The sequence below is a fragment of the Lissotriton helveticus genome, chromosome 10 (assembly GCF_964261635.1).
Source record: "Lissotriton helveticus chromosome 10, aLisHel1.1, whole genome shotgun sequence".
Classification (NCBI taxonomy): Eukaryota; Metazoa; Chordata; class Amphibia; order Caudata; family Salamandridae; genus Lissotriton; species Lissotriton helveticus.
Genome location: NC_136071.1, coordinates 884063534 through 884085988, shown reverse-complemented (window position 1 = coordinate 884085988; position 22455 = coordinate 884063534). Strand labels below are relative to the sequence as shown.

General features: G+C 42.3%; 1 protein-coding gene across 1 annotated transcript in view; it reads left to right on the top strand.

Moving 5' to 3' along the window:
* The window catches only part of LOC144784132 (uncharacterized), a 44365-nt gene extending 26548 nt beyond the window's left edge, over nucleotides 1-17817 (top strand). The window contains exons 2-5 of the mRNA XM_078662814.1: nucleotides 13146-13473; nucleotides 14770-15207; nucleotides 15562-15777; nucleotides 17530-17817. Of these exons, the coding sequence (XP_078518940.1) occupies nucleotides 13146-13473; nucleotides 14770-15207; nucleotides 15562-15777; nucleotides 17530-17817 (1270 nt within the window). The remainder of the gene's footprint in view (nucleotides 1-13145; nucleotides 13474-14769; nucleotides 15208-15561; nucleotides 15778-17529) is intronic.
* The last annotated feature ends 4638 nt before the right edge of the window (nucleotides 17818-22455 follow it).

Here is a 22455-nt window from a genome sequence, read left to right as displayed (position 1 = left end):
CATTTACTTACACAAATCTCGCAGATACCCCAAGCAGCAGTGCCCGCACTACCAAGCCTTCTGTTATGCAACATCTCTTAGCTTACAGATTCCTTCGCTCTTTCTTTTACTCTCCACGTTTCTGCCTCTTTCACTCTCTCTTCCAACTCTCTCCCTCCATCTCCATTTACTTATACAAATCTTGGTGAGGCACAGGCAGCAACAGTCCAAGCTTCCCTCACACACAGAGCAGGTACAGCACAGGCAGCAACAGTGCAAGCTTCCCTCACACACAGAGCAGGTACAGCACAGGCAGCTACAGTGCAAGCTTCCCTCACACACGGAGCAGGTACAGCACAGGCAGCAACAGTGCAAGCTTCCCTCACACACAGTGCAGGTACAGCACAGGCAGCAACAGTGCAAGCTTCCATCACACACGGAGCAGGTACAGCACAGGCAACAGCAGTGCAAGCTTCCCTCACACACGGAGCAGGTACAGCACAGGCAGCAACAGTGCAAGCTTCCCTTACACACAGAGCAGGTACAGCACAGGCAGCAACAGTGCAAGCTTCCCTCACACACAGAGCAGGTACAGCACAGGCAGCTACAGTGCAAGCTTCCCTCACACACGGAGCAGGTACAGCACAGGCAGCAACAGTGCAAGCTTCCCTCACACACAGAGCAGGTACAGCACAGGCAGCAACAGTGCAAGCTTCCATCACACACGGAGCAGGTACAGCACAGGCAACAGCAATGCAAGCTTCCCTCAAACACGGAGCAGGTACAGCACAGGCAGCAACAGTGCAAGATTCCCTCACACACGGAGCAGGTACAGCACAGGCAGCAGCAGTGCAAGCTTCCCTCACACACGGAGCAGGTACAGCACAGGCAGCAACAGTGCAAGCTTCCCTTACACACAGAGCAGGTACAGCACAGGCAGCAACAGTGCAAGCTTCCCTCACACACAGAGCAGGTACAGCACAGGCAGCTACAGTGCAAGCTTCCCTCACACACGGAGCAGGTACAGCACAGGCAGCAACAGTGCAAGCTTCCCTCACACACAGAGCAGGTACAGCACAGGCAGCAACAGTGCAAGCTTCCCTCACACACAGAGCAGGTCCAGCACAGGCAGCAACAGTGCAATGTTCCCTCACACACAGAGCAGGTACAGCACAGGCAACAGCAGTGCAAGCTTCCCTTACACATGGAACAGGTACAGCACCGACAGCAGCTGTGCAAGCTTCCCTCACACATAGATCAGGTACAGCACAGGCAGCAGCAGTGCAAGCTTCCCTTACACATGGAACAGGTACAGCACCGACAGCAGCAGTGCAAGCTTCCCTCACACACGGAGCAGGTACAGCACAGCCAGCAGCAGTGCAAGCTTCCCTCACACACGGAGCAGGTACAGCACAGGCAGCAACAGTGCAAGCTTCCCTTACACACAGAGCAGGTACAGCACAGGCAGCAACAGTGCAAGCTTCCCTCACACACAGAGCAGGTACAGCACAGGCAGCTACAGTGCAAGCTTCACTCACACACGGAGCAGGTACAGCACAGGCAGCAACAGTGCAAGCTTCCCTCACACACAGAGCAGGTACAGCACAGGCAGCAACAGTGCAAGCTTCCCTCACACACAGAGCAGGTACAGCACAGTCAGCAACAGTGCAATGTTCCCTCACACACAGAGCAGGTACAGCACAGGCAGCAACAGTGCAAGCTTCCATCACACACGGAGCAGGTACAGCACAGGCAACAGCAATGCAAGCTTCCCTCAAACACGGAGCAGGTACAGCACAGGCAACAGAAGTGCAAGCTTCCCTTACACATGGAACAGGTACAGCACCGACAGCAGCAGTGCAAGCTTCCCTCACACACGGAGCAGGTACAGCACAGGCAGCAGCAGTGCAAGCTTCCCTCACACATAGATCAGGTACAGCACAGGCGGCAGCAGTGCAAGCTTCCCTTACACTCTTTACCTTTCACCCACTCTGTACCTTTCACCCACTCTGTACCTTTCGCCCACTCTGTAGATCAGACACAAGACACAGACTCACCCCCATTCAGCAGGCCTACTATTTCCTACTATTTTAAGGGCCGCATCCGCAGCAATGTTCTGTATTTTCTGAATAAACATAACGTCCCAAGTTTGAGGGCAAATATTGCATACAGCCTCTGTCCCATTCTGCAGCATACATCAGCGCATATCATTTTGTCACACCTGTGTCTACATTTCGGTCTTTACACACAAATCATCCAGCATCTCTCTCATTCAACACCCCCATTCAGCAGGCCTACTATTTCCCCCCCCTCCCTCTACAGCGTGCTACGCAATTTCTTGCCATTATATCTATAGGCTTGCACCTAAAAAACATTTCCTTTTTTGACATCATTGGTATTACGTTATTATAACCTTTACAATGCTTGCGAACAATACATACATGCAAACATTTACAGTATGTCTGTTTGTTGAGAAGGGAGATTTATTTTTACGAAAGAATCAAACACAGAGCCTCTCTCACATCCACTTGAGTAAACACTCCACCCAAACCCCACAACACCCACCAATACGTCGTTACCGCTCGGACCACTCTTCAATTCCATTTACATAAACAGACAGGCCCCAGACTCCAAGGCTTTCGTCAACAAAACTACAGGATGCTAGAGTACTTTAAGCGCCGTCGTCCAGATTGTAATCAGTTGTCAAGTTGCTTTTGGGATATGCTAATTTGAACAGCAGGATGCGAGCCGGTTGTTAGCCCGAGAACCACAACAAAACAAAAAAACATCCCACAGAAAGAAAATACTAACACTGGAAACGTGATGCTTTTTTTAAGAAAACTCCTATAGTTCACATACCATGCCTACTATTTCACAGCCTCCCTCTAGAGCGTGCTATGGGAAAATGGGGGATTGTACGTCTAGGCTTGCACATATTAAATATTTCCTAAGTTGCCTTCATTGGGATAAGGTTATTAGAACAATTCCAATGCTTGGAAACAATAGACCCATGCGGAAATTTACGGTATGTATTTGGGAACATAAAGGAGATGGCTTTTTACAAACGGAACAAAAACACAGAGCATGCTGGTTGTGCACATTTACCCGTTAGGCACACACAACAGCTCTGGTGAGTACATGCTTCTACAAAAACATACACCAATTATTTTAAATGCCAGCAACACGTACACACACAGCAGCATTACGTAACATAAGCTCAAACTCCTTCGCAAAACCACAAACACTAAAGTGAAAGCAAGAGCAAGTCACAAGAGGGATGGATAGTTTTTTTAACATATACTTGTGTACTAATTTAATAAAAGCCACAGGCTTTTATTAATTAATTTTACCATGCCTACTATTTCACACCCTCCCTCTAGAGCACACCCTCCCTCTAGAGCGTGCTATGGAAAATTGGGGGATTGTACTTCTAGGCTTGCACATACTAAAGATTTCCTAGGTTGCCTTCATTGGGATACACTTATTATAACAATTCCACAACAAACAAACATAACACATGCAGTTTATGCACATTTTAACACACGCCACACACAACTGCAGCTCTTACTGCATGCCTCAACAACGCACATACAAACAACTGTTAATGCATACTTACAACACGTACACACACAGCAACAACAACGATTCCAGTATTTAAAAGTAGCCACACACACATTAAGGTCCGCATCCGCTGCAATGTTCTCTATTTTCCTAATAAAGGTAACGTCACAACTTTGAGGCAGAATATTACAAGAGTTGTAGGTTACAAAGGCCAACTTTGTATACTTTGGAAGCTTTATATATGCCATTTTTACGGGTAACTTGCACCACACAGTTCAAGTCGAATTAGACTAAGGGAAAAAAGAATGGCGTTTGCTTTGTCAGTTGAGAGCGAACTCTTAGGAGCCATTAAGGGAGTTGCCCAGGGAAGTCTACTGTCGCGCCAATGTCGAAACTCCATCTGCATACACATTCAAACATTCACACTTCCAAGTCGCACACATCATCTAGTGTGACTTTTCCTTGGGGCAAGGGAAGGACTAAAACCTTTGATCCTTTCTTAAACTAAAAACAACAAAAAAAATGTTATTCAACGTTAGCCCCTATTTAAGCAGGTGGACGGATCACTTTCAGTCAGACTCTGTTTTTACCTGCGAGAACAGAACTCGGACTTACAGAACGACGCCGTACTTGCTGATAACGACCAACAGCCACTGAAAAACTCCGCCATTCAATCTTCGAAAGTAAGTGCATGGAACTTTTATTTCAATACCCCTAAGGGACAGCATTGATACATTAACTTCCGTTTATTATAACGTTTACTATCTCCACATTGCACCTGTGTCAAATTATTGTGCAACATGTTATTTTGGAACACTAAATGTTCTCTGATAATACTTATCAAAGGAATACGTAATTTATCAAGCAGGTCATAGCTTTGTTTGAACATACCGATACATATGTTTTTTTTTTTTATCGTTATATCTTGTAGGTTATTCGGACACATTCAACTTTTCCTTGAAAGGGTAAAAGAAACGGCGCCCAAACATATATCATGTAAGTACATCCAACTGTTCACTCTGCTACACGTTTTTGATTTCGTTCATAACACTTCAACTCACCACACAGAACATTTCTACCACTAATTCAAGGCACAACATGACTTTCACACATCTCTCAGCTTACAGATTCCTTCGCTCTTTCTTTTCCTCTCAACGTTTCTGCCTCTTTCACTCTCTCTTCCAACTCTCTCCCTCCCTCTCCATTTACTTACACAAATCGCGCAGATACCCCGAGCAGCAGTGCCCGCACTAGCGAGCGTTCTGTTATGCCACATCTCTCAACTAACAGAACCCTTCGCTCTTTCTTTTACTATACACGTTTCTGCCTTTTTCACTCTCTTACAACTCTCTCCCTCCCGCTCCATTTACTTACACAAATCGCGCAGACACCCCGAGCAGCAGTGCCAGCAATACCGAGCGTTCTGTTATGCTACATCTCTCAGCTTACAGATACCTTCGCTCTTTCTTTTCTTTTCCTCTCAACGTTTCTTCCTCTTTCACTCTCTCCTCCAACTCTCTCCCCCCTCTCCATTTACTTAAACAAATCGCGCAGATACCCCAAGCAGCAGTGCCCGCACTACCAAGCGTTATGTTATGCCACATCTCTCAGCTTACAGATCCCTTCGCTCTTTCTTTTCCTCTCCACGTTTCGGCAAATCGCTCTGTTATGCCACATCTCTCAGCTTACAGATACCTTCGCTCTTTCTTTTCCTCTCAACGTTTCTGCCTCTTTCACTCTCTCTTCCAACTCTCTCCCCCCTCTCCATTTACTTACACAAATCTCGGAGATACCCCAAGCAGCAGTGCCGGCACTACCAAGCCTTCTGTTATGCCACATCTCTCAGCTTACAGATTCCTTCGCTCTTTCTTTTACTCTCCACGTTTCTGCCTCTTTCACTCTCTCTTCCAACTCTCTCCCTCCATCTCCATTTACTTACACAAATCTTGGTGATACCCCGAGCAGCAGTGCACACAATACCGAGCGTTCTGTTATGCCACATCTCTCAGCTTACAGATCCCTTCGCTCTCTCTTTTCCTCTCCACGTTTCTGCAAATTTCACTCGCTCTTCCAACTCTCTCCCTCCCTCTACCTTTACTTACAAAAAGCCCGCAGATACCACAAGCAGCAGTGCCCGCACTACCGAGCGTTCTGTTATGCCACATCTCTCAGCTTACAGATTCCTTTGCTCTTTCTATTCCTCTCCACGTTTCTGCCTCTTTCACTCTCTCTTCCAAATATCTCCCTCCCGCTCCATTTACTTACACAAATCGCGCCGAGACCCCGAGCAGCAGTCCCCGCAATACCGAGCGTTCTGTTATGCCACATCTCTCAGCTTACAGATACCTTCGCTCTTTCTTTTCTTTTCCTCTCAACGTTTCTTCCTCTTTCACTCTCTCCTCCAACTCTCCCCCCTCTCCATTTACTTAAACAAATCTCGCAGATACCCCAAGCAGCAGTGCCCGCACTACCAAGCGTTCTGTTATGCCACATCTCTCAGCTTACAGATCCCTTCGCTCTTTCTTTTCCTCTCCACGTTTCTGCAAATCGTTCTGTTATGCCACATCTCTCAGCTTACAGATCCCTTCGCTCTTTCTTTTCCTCTCAACGTTTCTGCCTCTTTCACTCTCTCTTACAACTCTCTCCCCCCTCTCCATTTACTTACACAAATCTCGCAGATACCACAAGCAGCAGTGCCCGCACTACCAAGCCTTCTGTTATGCCACATCTCTCAGCTTACATATTCCTTCGCTCTTTCTTTTACTCTCCACGTTTCTGCCTCTTTCACTCTCTCTTCCAACTCTCTCCCCCCTCTCCATTTACTTACACAAATCTCGCAGATACCCCAAGCAGCAGTGCCCGCACTACCAAGCCTTCTGTTATGCCACATCTCTCAGCTTACATATTCCTTCGCTCTTTCTTTTACTCTCCACGTTTCTGCCTCTTTCACTCTCTCTTCCAACTCTCTCCCTCCATCTCCATTTACTTACACTAATCTTGGTGATACCCCGAGCAGCAGTGCCCACAATACCGAGCGTTCTGTTATGCCACATCTCTCAGCTTACAGATCCCTTCGCTCTCTCTTTTCCTCTCCACGTTTCTGCAAATTTCACTCGCTCTTCCAACTCTCTCCCTCCCTCTACCTTTACTTACAAAAAGCCCGCAGATACCCCAAGCAGCAGTGCCCGCACTACCCAGCGTTCTCTTATGCCACATCTCTCAGCTTACAGATTCCTTTGCTCTTTCTATTCCTCTCCACGATTCTGCCTCTATAACTCTCTCTTCCAAATCTCTCCCTCCCTCTCCATTTACTTACACAAATCTCGCAGATACCACGAGCAGCAGTGCCAGCACTACCAAGCCTTCTGTTATGCCACATCTCTCAGCTTACAGATTCCTTCGCTCTTTCTTTTACTCTCCACGTTTCTGCCTCTTTCACTCTCTCTTCCAACTCTCTCCCTCAATCTCCATTTACTTACACAAATCTTGGTGATACCCCGAGCAGCAGTGCCCACAATACCGAGCGTTCTGTTATGCCACATCTCTCAGCTTACAGATCCTTTCGCTCTCTCTTTTCCTCTCCATGTTTCTGCAAATTTCACTCGCTCTTCCAACTCTCTCCCTCCCTCTACCTTTACTTACAAAAAGCCCGCAGATACCCCAAGCAGCAGTGCCCGCACTACCGAGCGTTCTGTTATGCCACATCTCTCAGCTTACAGATTCCTTTGCTCTTTCTATTCCTCTCCACGTTTCTGCCTCTTTAACTCTCTCTTCCAAATCTTCCCTTACACATGGAACAGCAGCAGCAGTACAAGCTTCCCTCACACATATATCAGGTACAGCACAGGCGGCAGCAGTGCAAGCTTCCCTTACACATGGAACAGGTACAGCAGCAGTGCAAGCTTCCCTCACACACGGAGCAGGTACAGCACAGGCAGCAGCACTGCAAGCTTCCCTCACACACAGAGCAGGTACAGCACAGGCAGCTACAGTGCAAGCTTCCCTCACACACAGAGCAGGTACAGCACAGGCAGCAACAGTGCAAGCTTCCCTCACACACAGAGTACAGCACAGGCAGCTACAGTGCAAGCTTCCCTCACACACGGAGCAGGTACAGCACAGGCAGCAACAGTGCAAGCTTCCCTCACACACAGAGCAGGTACAGCACAAATCTCGCAGATACCACGAGCACCAGTGCCAGCACTACCAAGCGTTGGTATGCAACATCTCTCAGCTTACAGATTCCTTCGCTCTTTCTTTTCCTCTCAACGTTTCTGCCTCTTTCACTCGCTCTTCCAACTCTCTCCCTCCCTCTCCATTTACTTACACAAATCGCGCAGATACCCCGAGCAGCAGTGCCCGCACTAGCGAGCGTTCTGTTATGCCACATCTCTCAACTAACAGAACCCTTCGCTCTTTCTTTTACTATACACGTTTCTGCCTTTTTCACTCTCTTACAACTCTCTCCCTCCCGCTCCATTTACTTACACAAATGGCGCCGATACCCCGAGCAGCAGTCCCCGCAATACCGACCGTTCTGTTATGCCACATCTCTCAGCTTACAGATACCTTCGCTCTTTCTTTTCTTTTCCTCTCAACGTTTCTGCCTCTTTCACTCTCTCCTCCAACTCTCTCCCCCCTCTCCATTTACTTAAACAAATCTCGCAGATACCCCAAAGCAGTAGTGCCCGCACTACCGAGCGTTCAGTCATGCCACATCTCTCAGCTTACAGATTCATTCGCTCTTTCTTTTCCTCTCCACGTTTCTGCCTATTAAACTCTCTCTTCCAACTCTCTCCCTCCCTCTCCATCTACTTACACAAATCTCGCAGATACCCCGAGCAGCAGTGCCAGCACTACCAAGCGTTCTGTTATGCCACATCTCTCAGTTTACAGATTCCTTCGCTCTTTCTTTTAAAAGATTTGCATTAACAAAATGTTAAGTACTTCACGTGAAGACTTACAAAAGATATATTATAACCAACATTTCTTTCTTCTCCTTTCAGATTATTAAAACAACAACGAAAGAAACACAAGTTAAGGTAAATACTACTTTGCCAGTTAGGGGAAAGATTGTCAAAAGTTTATACCTTACAGTCCCCCCAATAAATTAGGTACTCGGTAAAGGTTTTTAATTTAAAATTGGTGCAAACATACTTTTATTATAACATCTAAGATGCATAGATGCTTGAAAGCAAGTTACCATCAAGGGAATAGAAAATTTAATAGCAAATCACAAGGTAAGCAATGCTTACCAAATAGTGTTTTTGCTGTCTTGCACAATTTATGCAAACCAGTAACTACTTGGAACTCTAATGATCTGCATTATATCATGGACCGTGGGGACGCTTTATATCTACAAATGCATTCTATTAACAAAGAAACACTTATGCATCCAGATGACTTGCCAAGGTATATAGACCACAATCAAGAGATATATTCACTCACGCTACGGAACGCTTACTACGGTGATGTCCTTAAACGTTTTGATAAAGCGTACCCAGATATTAGCACAGCATTAAATGTAACTCTTAATAAGCACTGTGGTGTTATACTTTGTATGGATGTATATGTTATAGCAATTTTCAAACATATGCAAACATACTTTGTATTTGATTCACATAGCAGGGACGATGAAGGCATGCCTCATTCTAACGGAACATGTGTTACAATTGCATTTCATTCTTTTGAAGGGCTGATTCAATATGTTGTGAAACTAGCATATCAGTTTACACATCAGGCTGAGCAATGTGTCCAATTTGAATTAACACCAATAGATATAAAAGTCATTCAGAGGAAATCTTTTACTAAAGCACTTACTGTGCACAAGAAAAATAGTCACCTACCGCAAGAAAGAAACATTTGGGTACATACTACTGAATGTACTCCTAATCAGACTATAACATCAACTACAATGTCTTCAGATAATTTACTGAATCAAAGTAAGCCAGGCAATAGCAATTTATCACAATTACCAGCAAATGGTAAATCTATACAGGGAACAAAGAAACACTCTCTGAAAAGAAAAAGGGATTCAAGTACATGTCCACAAAAAGTTGTAAAAAGGAAACAAATTAATGCAGCTGAAGAAGACAATACCAACAGTAAACAAATTGGTCTTGATCAAAACAGACCAAAATTAACGAAGTGTCAAAGGCAGAAACGAGGTAAACAAATCCATACAATTATTAGGAAATTCCACCGTGAAATATTGCATGGGCCAGAATACATTTGTACTCTTTGCAATCAATTGTGGCATAAACCAACGGTGAAAAATACACGCAGTGTTAGCCAATCCGAAATTTTCAGAAAGTGTAACATTAGTAAGAAGAAAACAAATTTAATTTGTATGACTTGCTATTATTACATTCGCAAAGATAAAATACCACCATGTTCAATTCTAAATGGCATGGGGTTCCCAAATGTACCAGCTGAATTAGAATTATATGATTTAGAAGAACGATTAGTTTCACCTAGGATACCATTCTTACAAATTCGGACTCTGCCACGCGGTTTTCAAAAATCAGGTGCAGTAGTTAATGTACCTGCAGATGTTATGACAACTGTTACCATTTTACCAAGGCAAATTAATGACGCCATGACAATCCCAGTGAAATTAAAAAGGAAATTAGTCTATAAATCATATACACATTATGAAAATATTAGACCAAATACAGTAAAAAAGGCAGCTACATGGCTAGCTAAAAATAGTACAATGTTTAATGAATATGGTGTTACTATTAACCCTGACTGGGAGTATATACCTCCAGAAATAGAATCTCACAATGAGACTTCGGAGACAAACAATTCATCTGATAGTTCAGACAACATAGAAGCTGGAAATTTGGATACTATGTTAACAAATGAAACTATTACTACTAATTCGGTGAATGTGTTAAGTTTAGCTCCAGCTGAACATAACACGCCAAGAGGTTTATATGAGGATAAAGATTCTGAGTTTTTGGCTTTCCCTACTATTTTTTGTGGTGAACGAAGGCCAAACAATAAGGAAAGGCACATACCGGTACATTATAGTACTATTTGCCAAACAGAGTTAAGAAGTTATGATAGAAGAGTCGCTAAATCTATTAGTAATGTCTTTTTTAAACTGAAGAAATTACATATTAAGCAGATCCACGGTAAAATCAACATTTCCATCAGGAAAAAATTTACAGATGGAAATAAAATAACTGCTAAAGACATAAAATATAATATTGAGAATGTTTTACAGTTTAATGAGGGTTACAAAGTATTAAAAACTATACGCAGTTCACCTCCATATTGGGAAGGTTGCAAAAAAGATATTTTTGCAATGATAAGGCAACTTGGCAAACCTACTTTCTTTTTGACTTTATCTGCTGCCGAAACAAAATGGCACCATTTAATAAATGTACTATTGAGAGTTAGAAACTTAAAGGAATGCACAGAGGAAGAATTCTTAAACATGTCTTGGGAAACTAAAAGTAAATTAATACAAGAAGATCCGATAACATGTGCAAGACAGTTTGACTATCAAGTTAGGAAATTATTTAATTGTGTTTTGATGAATGGCACTAATCCTATTGGGGAAATAGTAGACTACTTTTACAGAGTCGAATTCCAACAAAGAGGTTCTCCACATATACATGCATTACTCTGGGTAAACAAAGCACCACTGTATGGTGTTTCACCAGTGGAAGAAGTCAATAGCTTCATTGACAAATATATCACTTGTCATAAGTCTGAGAACCCTAGTTTACAACCGTTAATAAATCTACAAAGGCATGGTCATACCAAAAATTGCAGGCGTAAACATCAAAGGACATGCAAATATCAATATCCTAAATACCCAATGTCAACAACGCTTATATTAGAGCCATTAACACTTGAGGCGACAAATAAGCAATGGCAAGATAATATTAAAATAATACATGAAGCTATGAATAGTACTACTTTTAATACACTTTCTTTTGACGAATTTTTAGACTTCATTAAAATGGATGATAACGAATATATTACTTCAATACAAACTAGCTTACAAAAAACAACGATTTTTTTTAAACGAACACCAGCCGAATGCTTCATCAATAACTACAATAGTATTCTTTTAGAAGCTTGGCGAGCAAACATAGACTTGCAGTTTATACTGGACCCTTATGCTTGTGCTGTCTACATTATCTCATATATCAGTAAATCTCAAAGAGGAATTAGCAAACTTCTAGCGCAAGCTGCTAAAGAGGTACCAAGCAATAGTAATGTCAAAGATCAACTTAAACACATAGGAAACAAATTCCTCAACTGCACAGAAATTAGTGCTCAAGAAGCAGCATATCTAATTCTTCAAATACCATTAAGGAAAAGCTCACGATCATTTGTATTTATTAATACTAGCCGTCCAGAAAAAAGAACTTATTTAATGCGTGATATGGAAACGATTAATAACTTGCCAGAAAATTCAACTGACATTCAATGCGAAAATATTATTATAAAGTACTGCAAACGCCCACAATCATTAGAGATGTGCACGTTAGCAGACTATGCAGCTAATTTTAACTATGTGAAGAAAAAAACACATGGGAGAGAAATAAATGATAGCGAAGATTTACTTGCAGAACAAAACTTTTACAGCTCAGATGAGGAAGAATTAGAAATAGCATGTAGTCACGGGAATAAAGAACAACAGAAACAAATTATGATTATGCTTTAAATAAGCGCACACAAGGGAAAATAATACGCTTTTGCAGATTTAACAAAAATAATGAACCAGAAGAGTATTATAGAGAGATATTAATGTTGCACTATCCATGGAGGGAAGAACATAAAATACGAATAAACAAGGAAACTTACTATGACAGGTATCTGGAAGTTAAAACATTTGTTGACGCACAACTAAAAATCTATAACAAACAGCATGGAGAAGTTACAAACATTCTTCATGAACAGTGTCATGAAAACGTAATTTCACCTCCTCTATCACCAACAGTAAATATACAGAGAGAAGACCAAAATAATGAAATAAATAATATATATGATTTGGAGCTAGATTTAGGAATTAGAACTACCACCAATGAACAAAGCTCAACTAACGTTTTCTTACCCAATGAGAAATACCAACAACTTATGCAAAACTTAACGGAAGAACAACTACAATTTGTTTACCATCACTTGCATTGGTTTAAAACTACAAGCACTCCATGCTATACTTTTTGCACCGGAGGGGCTGGTGTTGGGAAAAGTTTTGTAATATCTGCACTATATCAAACTTTACTACGTTACTATAACACAAAGGCAGGTGAAAATCCAGACAATGTTTATATCTTACTTACTGCTCCAACTGGAAAGGCTGCCCATAATATTAATGGCAAAACACTGCATAACACTTTCAAAATACCTGTGTCGCAAAGTTTGACTTATAAACAACTGAGTCATGAACATAGAACTGCTCTACAAATGGAAATGATGCATGTTAGAGTTGTTATTATAGATGAAATTTCAATGGTAGGGCACAATATGTTAAATTTTATACATAACAGGCTACAAGAAATAAAATCTTCTAATGAACCATTTGGAGGCATTTCTATTTTAGCCATTGGTGACTTTTACCAATTAAAACCTGTATTTGACAGATACATTTTTCAGGATTCTACACAGTTGTATGGTCCTTTAAGTGCAAACTTATGGAAAGAACATTTTAAAATTTTTGAATTAACAAAAATTATGCGCCAAAAAGAAGATCTTCAATTTGCTCAACTACTAAACCGGTTGAGAGAAGGCAAGCATACTGAAGAAGATATTTCACAAATTAAGCTAAGGGAAATACAACCTGATGAGAGTCTATTAGAAACAATCCCATATATCATGTCAACTAATAGAGAAGTTAATGAAATTAACCAAAATGTTTTGGAAAAACATAGCAAACATTATCCAGTCTACATAACAGTAGCAAGCGATACCGTAAGTTCTGATTTGTCAGAAAATGTGAAAAAAACTATTCTGAAGCAACTGCCCAAAGATCCACAGAAAACAATGGGCCTTTCACATACATTACACATAGCCTTACAACTTCGTTATGATTTAAGTTGCAATGTGGATGTAAATGATGGTTTAACAAATGGCGCAACTGGTGTGGTACAATTAGTTGAATTGATTAACAATACACCTATTATTGTTTGGTTGTTATTTGAGAATGAGAGTATAGGACAAACAACCAGACAACAATATAAACACTTATATCATTCACAAATTCAAAACACATGGACACCAATACATGCTATAGCTAGACATTTTCAATACACTAAGAAATTTATTACCATTATACGGAAGCAATTTCCTTTACGCCAAGCATCAGCACGGACTATACATCGCACACAAGGTGCAACAATCGAACCACTTTATATACACTTTAATAACAGCAAAATTCATCATTTGCATTATGTTGCTATTAGCAGGGCCAAATCAATACAAAATGTATATGTACAGAATTTTGATGAAGGTAAAATTTTAGTACATCCAAAAGTTAATGATGAAATGCACAGATTAAGGACAGAAATGCCACTTGAAATACATATCCCACAGTTACATACATACACTGCACATTTCAATATAATTGCACACAATATAAGATCACTACAGAAAATTTTTACTTCTATGATAGCTGATAGGAATATATTGCAAGCAGACATTATTTGCTTAACTGAGATCAACACTCCAAGGAAGGCTACAGATAGTGATTTTACGATACAACAATACCATCACATTATATTTGATAAATTTCATACATACAACACTAACCATGGAATGATCATGTACTACAATTTTTTTTTATTTATATTGCCTATTTATGAGACACATGAAGGGATAGACATTTTACATTTTACTGTACATATTCATAACACGGATTACCTTATTATTATTTTATACAAACCACCACAAAAAAGTATAACTTCTCTTTTGGATTTTATCAAAAATATTACGGATTTTTACCCCACACACAAATTTATCATTATAGGGGATTTCAATGTGGATCTATCTCAACAAAATTCATACACTAAGCAATTAATTGGATTCTTTGAAGCTAAATTACAATGTAAACAACTCATTTCCAGTTACACAACTAACTACCAATCCATTTTAGATCATATATATACAAATGGAAAACTGCACAACTATGGTACATTAGAATGCTATTACAGTGATCATAAAGCAATATGGGTTTGTATTTAACATGTTATAACGCATTTTATATTTCAGATGATGTCTATTGAAGAACTAAGTAACATTAATACCAATGACAACAAACCATATCAGAAACCCATACGAGTTAATGTAATCAACTGCTCTGGAAAAACTACTTACAAAAATGCAAAACAAGAACAAAAAATTCTATTTCATTTGGCTCTAGCAGATAAAACTGGTACTATGAAATGTACTTGTTATCAAGAAGAATTATACGAGCAAACTCAAAGTAACTGTGGACTACTGATACGCAACTTCATCATCAAAAACAAAACAATTCTAATTACTAAGCAAACAAAAGTTACAAAATTTCCGGCAATGAAAATTGAGGAGGGCCTTATCCAACAAGCGAAGAACATTTTGCATCCGCCTGCACCATCTGCTTCTCCCATTAAGGAAATAAAACGTGCAAGTCTAAAAAGTCTTATGACCGTTTCAGGGACAATATGTGGCGTAAGTATCAACGCAAATATGTCATCATGTCTCAACTAAAAATGCCTAGTTAGCTTACACACACATTACACCTTTGCTAACTTCACTAACAAGCTAAAAACACATAGCATTATACACTCTGTCACACTATGTAGAAAGCACGAAGTCTTTAAACCATAATATGCCAGTGTTTCGCTGTCTACTATAAATACAAGCACTCTCTACAAATCCATATTTGGAAATAAACAATGCTATCTTTTCTAAAGGAGGTTCTGTTGGGTCCTTAAATATGACACCTTAGATTGCCATTCATACAACGCACTATTACTAAGTGTTTTTTCTTTCGGAATTTAATACAATGCTTCTTTGGTGTAGGAAGAGGACGTAAAGACTGTCTTTATCAATGGAGAAGATACTCCACTGAAATCGATTACTTTAAAAGATGCAACAGATGACATCAAAGTGACACTGTGGAGAGAAGCTACACTATTTAACATACATCTTGGAGATTATGTCACGCTAACTCATGTAACTGTCCATGAATTTAATGCACAGAAAATATTGAATACAACGAGGCACAGCAAAATAGAGGTAAGCAGACAAAAAAATTTATTTGCAAATAAGAACTAATATTTCACTAACTATATACAAATTTCTCACTCTCGCACCCACTCTGGACATATCACCCACTTGCATCCTTTCAAGCACTTTCTATCTTTCCAGCACGATGGAGCTTTCAACTACCCTGGCTCTTTCTGACACTCTGGCTCTTTCAGACACTCTGGCTCTTTCAGACACTCTGGCTCTTTCAGACACTCTGGCTCTTTCAGACACTCTGGCTCTTTCAGACACTCTGGCTCTTTCAGACACTCTGGCTCTTTCAGACACTCTGGCTCTTTCAGACACTCTGGCTCTTTCAGACACTCTGGCTCTTTCAGACACTCGGGCTCTTTCAGACACTCGGGCTCTTTCAGACACTCGGGCTCTTTCAGACACTCGGGCTCTTTCAGACACTCTGGCTCTTTCAGACACTCTGGCTCTTTCAGACACTCTGGCTCTTTCAGACACTCTGGCTCTTTCAGACACTCTGGCTCTTTCAAACACTCTGGCTCTTTCAGACACCCTGGCTCTTTCAGACACTCTGGCTCTTTCAGACACTCTGGCTCTTTCAGACACTCTGGCTCTTTCAGACACCCTGGCTCTTTCACACACTCTGGCTCTTTCAGACACTCTGGCTCTTTCAGACACTCTTGCTCTTTTAGACAATCAGGCCCTCTTCAAACACTCTGGCTCTTTCAGACACTCTGGCTCTTTCAGACACTCTGGCTCTTTCAGACACTCTGCCTCTTTCAGACACTCTGCCTCTTTCAGACACTCTGGCGCTTTCACCCACTCTGACTCTTTTCGCCCACTCTGTACCTTTCGCCCACTCTGTACCTTTCGCCCACTCTGTACCTTTCGCCCACTCTGTACCTTTCGCCCACTCTGTACCTTTCGCCCACTCTGTACCTTTCGCCCACTCTGTACCTTTCGCCCACTCTGTACCTTTCGCCCACTCTGTACCTTTCGCCCACTCTTTACCTTTTGCCCACTCTTTAACTTTCGCCCACTCTGAACCTTTAGCACACTCTGTACCTTTCGCACACTCTGTACCTTTCGCACACTCTGTACCTTTCGCACACTCTGTACCTTTCCCACAATCTGTACCTTTCGCCCACTCTGTACCTTTCGCCCACTCTGTACCTTTCGCCCACTCTGTACCTTTCGCCCACTCTGTACCTTTCGCCCACTCTGTACCTTTCGCCCACTCTGTACCTTTCACCCACTCGGTAACTTTCACCCACTCGGTAACTTTCACCCACTCGGTACCTTTCACCCACTCTGTACCTTTCACCCACTCTGTACCTTTCACCCACTATGTACCTTTCACCCACTCTGTACCTTTCGCCCACTCTGTACCTTTCGCCCACTCTGTACCTTTCGCCCACTCTGTACCTTTCGCCTACTCTGTACTTTTCGCCCACTCTGTACCTTTCGCCCACTCTGTACCTTTCGCCGACTCTGTACCTTTTGCCCACTCTGTACCTTTCGCCCACTCTGTAACTTTCGCCCACTCTGTACCTTTCGCCCACTCTGTACCTTTCGCCCACTCTGTACCTTTCGCCCACTCTGTACCTTTCGCCCACTCTGTACCTTTCGCCCACTCTGTACCTTTCATGCACTCTCTATCACACACACACACTCTTGCTCTCAAACTAAAAATCTCTCTTTCAGACTGGACTTACTAAAACATAAAGTATAAGAATCTAAGGACTAATTGTTGCATTTGTTTTGTCTCAACAGGTAACAGCCCCACCACAGGAAAATATTGACATACAAATTCATGGCGTCGAAAGCACCAAAGATGAAACAAGTATTATAACTATTAGGGTGACAAACACAGACGTTTATCAATTGATGCCAATTCAAAATGACATACTAATTAAATGGTTTATGTTGGATGATGAGGTGGACAACATTGGAAATGCACTTGTACATTATTTGCCACAAACTTGTGAAGTGGTGTTTTGTAATGGGAAAATCATAAACATTGTAAAAGAGAAAGACGATGAAGACATATGTTCCGACTAAAAATCTCATGTTGCCATGATCTCACATTTTTTGTACAAAGTTTCAAAGTAATTATTATTGTTTTTAATAAAAATTAAAAGGTGTGAAATACAAACTTTGAACTTCTTTGGACTTGTTTTGCTAAAGGAAGGATACATACAACTACAACTACACTCAACTAATACAACATAGTCACACACACATAGAACAATCAGGCAATAACACACACACTCTGTAGCTTGCGCGAACTCCGATGCTTTAAGCCACTCTGCATCGTTCCGCCACTCTACATCATTCAGCCACTCTGCATCATTCACCCACTCTGCTTCATTCACCCACTCTGCTTCATTCAACCAATCTGCTTCATTCGCCCACTCTGCTTCATTCACACATTCTGCTTCATTCACCCACTCTGCTTCATTCACCCACTCTGCTTCATTCACCCACTCTGCTTCATTCACCCACTCTGCTTCAGTCACCCAGTCTGCATCTTTCACCCACTCTGCATCTTTCACCCACTCTGCATCTTGCACCCACTCTGCATCTTGCACCCACTCTGCATCTTGCACCCACTCTGCATCTTTCACCCACTTTTTTATTTCCCTCACACACGGAGCAGGTACAGCACAGGCAGCAGCAGTGCAAGCTTCCCTCACACACGGAGCAGGTACAGCACAGGCAGCAACAGTGCAAGCTTCCCTTACACACAGAGCAGGTACAGCACAGGCAGCAACAGTGCAAGCTTCCCTCACACACAGAGCAGGTACAGCACAGGCAGCTACAGTGCAAGCTTCCCTCACACACGGAGCAGGTACAGCACAGGCAGCAACAGTGCAAGCTTCCCTCACACACAGAGCAGGTACAGCACAGGCAGCAACAGTGCAAGCTTCCCTCACACACAGAGCAGGTACAGCACAGGCAGCAACAGTGCAAGCTTTCATCACACACGGAGCAGGTACAGCACAGGCAACAGCAGTGCAAGCTTCCCTTACACATGGAACAGGTACAGCACCGACAGCAGCAGTGCAAGCTTCCCTCACACACGGAGCAGGTACAGTACAGGCAGCTCTGAACAATGTGCCTGACCTTATTGCAAGGTGAACTATCCCTTTCTTTCTATAAATTGAGATAAGCCTAGTAGTGGATGTGTTAGCTCCTACTACTAGTTTCAGTGTCTATTGTCACATTTACTTTGAACTATACATTCCTAAAGCCATATGTGTGTGTGCCCATTAATCCCTGGTGCTGTACTTCACCGTCCCTCAACCCTTTTCTAGTGAAAAAAGGGGGAGGGGGATTGGCAACGCCTCACGGGAGCAACTACCATGGAGGATGTGTCAAACTGGTACTCGCTTGACTCCCCACTGTATCATCATCAGCAGTTGCCAACCGTAAAAGTAAAGGGGATCAAAACATTGTGCTAAAGAAAACAAAACTCCGTGTAGTGATGTGAATGACCCAACTACGTGATAGGGCCTACCCTCCCGCAGATACCCCAAGCAGCAGTGCCCGCACTCCCAAGCGTTCTGTTATGCCACATCTCTCAGGTTACAGATCCCTTCGAACTTTCTATTCCTCTCCACGTTTCTGCAAATTTCACTCTCTTCCAAATATCTCCCTCCCTCTCCAATTACTTACACAAATCTCGCCGATACCCCGAGCAGCAGTGCCCGCACTAGCGAGCGTTCTGTTATGCCACATCTCTCAGGTTACAGATCCCTTCTCTCTTTCTATTCCTCTCCACGTTTCTGCCTCTTTCACTCTCTCTTCCAACTCTCTCCCTCCATCTCCATTTACTTACACAAATCTTGGTGATACCCCGAGCAGCCGTGCCCACAATACCGAGCGTTCTGTTATGCCACATCTCTCAGCTTACAGATCCCTTCTCTCTTTCTATTCCTCTCCACGTTTCTGCCTCTTTCACTCTCTCTTCCAACTCTCTCCCTCCCTCTCCAATTACTTACACAAATCTCGCCGATACCCCGAGCAGCAGTGCCCGCACTAGCGAGCGTTCTGTTATGCCACATCTCTCAGCTTACAGATCCCTTCTCTCTTTCTATTCCTCTCCACGTTTCTGCCTCTTTCACTCTCTCTTCCAACTCTCTCCCTCCCTCTCCAATTACTTACACAAATCTCGCCGATACCCCCAGCAGCAGTGCCCGCACTAGCGAGCGTTCTGTTATGCCACATCTCTCAGCTTACAGATCCCTTCGCTCTTTCTTTTCCTCTCAACGTTTCTGCCTCTTTCACTCTCTCTTCCAACTCTCTCCCCCCTCTCCATTTACTTACACAAATCTCGCAGATACCCCAAGCAGCTGTGCCCGCACTACCAAGCCTTCTGTTATGCCACATCTCTCAGCTTACAGATTCCTTCGCTCTTTCTTTTACTCTCCACGTTTCTGCCTCTTTCACTCTCTCTTCCAACTCTCTCCCTCCATCTCCATTTACTTACACAAATCTTGGTGAGGCACAGGCAGCAACAGTCCAAGCTTCCCTCACACACAGAGCAGGTACAGCACAGGCAACAGCAATGCAAGCTTCCCTCAAACACGGAGCAGGTACAGCACAGGCAGCAACAGTGCAAGCTTCCATCACACACGGAGCACGTACAGCACAGGCAACAGCAATGCAAGCTTCCATCACACACGGAGCAGGTACAGCACAGGCAGCAACAGTGCAAGCTTCCCTCACACACAGAGCAGGTACAGCACAGGCAGCAACAGTGCAAGATTCCATCACACACGGAGCAGGTACAGCACAGGCAACAGCAATGCAAGCTTCCCTCAAACACGGAGCAGGTACAGCACAGGCAGCAACAGTGCAAGCTTCCCTCACACACAGAGCAGGTACAGCATAGGCAGCAACAGTGCAAGCTTCCCTCACACACAGAGCAGGTACAGCACAGGCAGCAACAGTGCAAGCTTCCATCACACACGGAGCAGGTACAGCACAGGCAACAGCAATGCAAGCTTCCCTCAAACACGGAGCAGGTACAGCACAGGCAACAGCAGTGCAAGCTTCCCTTACACATGGAACAGGTACAGCACCGACAGCAGCAGTGCAAGCTTCCCTCACACACGGAGCAGGTACAGCACAGGCAGCACCAGTGCAAGCTTCCCTCACACATAGATCAGGTACAGCACAGGCGGCAGCAGTGCAAGCTTCCCTTACACATGGAACAGGTACAGCACCGACAGCAGCAGTGCAAGCTTCCCTCACACACCGTCACACACCCTCAGCTTCACACAACCTCACTCACCCTCACACACACACACACACACACACACACACACACACACACACACACATACAACAACAAAAGGAAGAATAGAAATAAACTATCCTAATCCACACTCTAACTCCAAGATAGAAATCCGGAGTCCTAATTCACCCTAATAAACTAACAGCCTAATTCACCCTACAAATACACCCTCAAGATACGCAACAGAAAGACATCCTAGAAAATAAAAACCAAAGGAAAAATACGCCATCCTAATGCACCAGCCAAATAAACAATCAAATAAAACTAAACAAAACACAATATAAGTAAAGACTCAAAAAATAGCCTCCTATTCCACCCTATTCAAAGAAATGATTGTGCATTTAACAGATAGATAAGTTTTATGCCATTTTCTGAGACAAAAACAAATTTTTGCACGCAATTAAAAACAAAGGGGGGCAACGGAGTCGTGCATCAGATACGTTACACACAAAATCTACTTCCCAAATGTGAGCTACAGCATGCAATGATGTTTATCAGGCTTCAGGTCACCAAACAAAAATTATTCGGACAAAATAACACCAACAAAAGAACGAAGAAATATCTGTCAGGAAGCGAGGACGAGGATGTACAAACACAAAAGTGAAACAGCCTATTTTTAACTGGCGTAATAAACAAGCACTATTCATCCGGGAAATGGGACGGATTAAACACAATTGTCAAGAGTTACACAAAAAGCCGTACGCATATAACAATAGCAGTTCATCACACGGAATTACATCAAATATAAAAAACATATTACGCAACTTGGATTCAGCGCTAACATCATCAATAAACATTACATATGTCTCTTAGATTCACAAAACAACGCGTAATACAATTAATACTTTTTAAGTGTACAATATTCATGGCGAAAAGAGTACTTAGAAACTCAAAGAACAGCTCTTGTACGTCAAATAACAAACAACTGCTAATAATACATTACATAACACTTTAAGAAATCAAATACATTACATATCGAAGAATAAAAACAAGACTTTAATTACATTACATAATATTCATTTCGAAATATTACAAACAAAAAAATACAATGTCAACATTATTAAAAATACACTCCTATTCATTCGTTAACTTAAACATACTATAGGTAGTAAATAAAAACACTTACTTACATATAAATTAAATAAATAACTAAAATAATTACAATCGCTAACAAAATATGTCACTATTTTATTAAATACACTCATAATTATTAACTAATTTATGCATACTATCAATACTACTTTAAATTAGATTAAAAAAACACTTAGAGGAAATCTCTTACCTATCATACGACGCACCAACAGCACACGAACAGGAACACGCCTTCCGCATCCCGCTATTCTCCATGTTCTGGAGAATTCGACCGATTACGTATGCAAATCGGAACGCGACGTCAA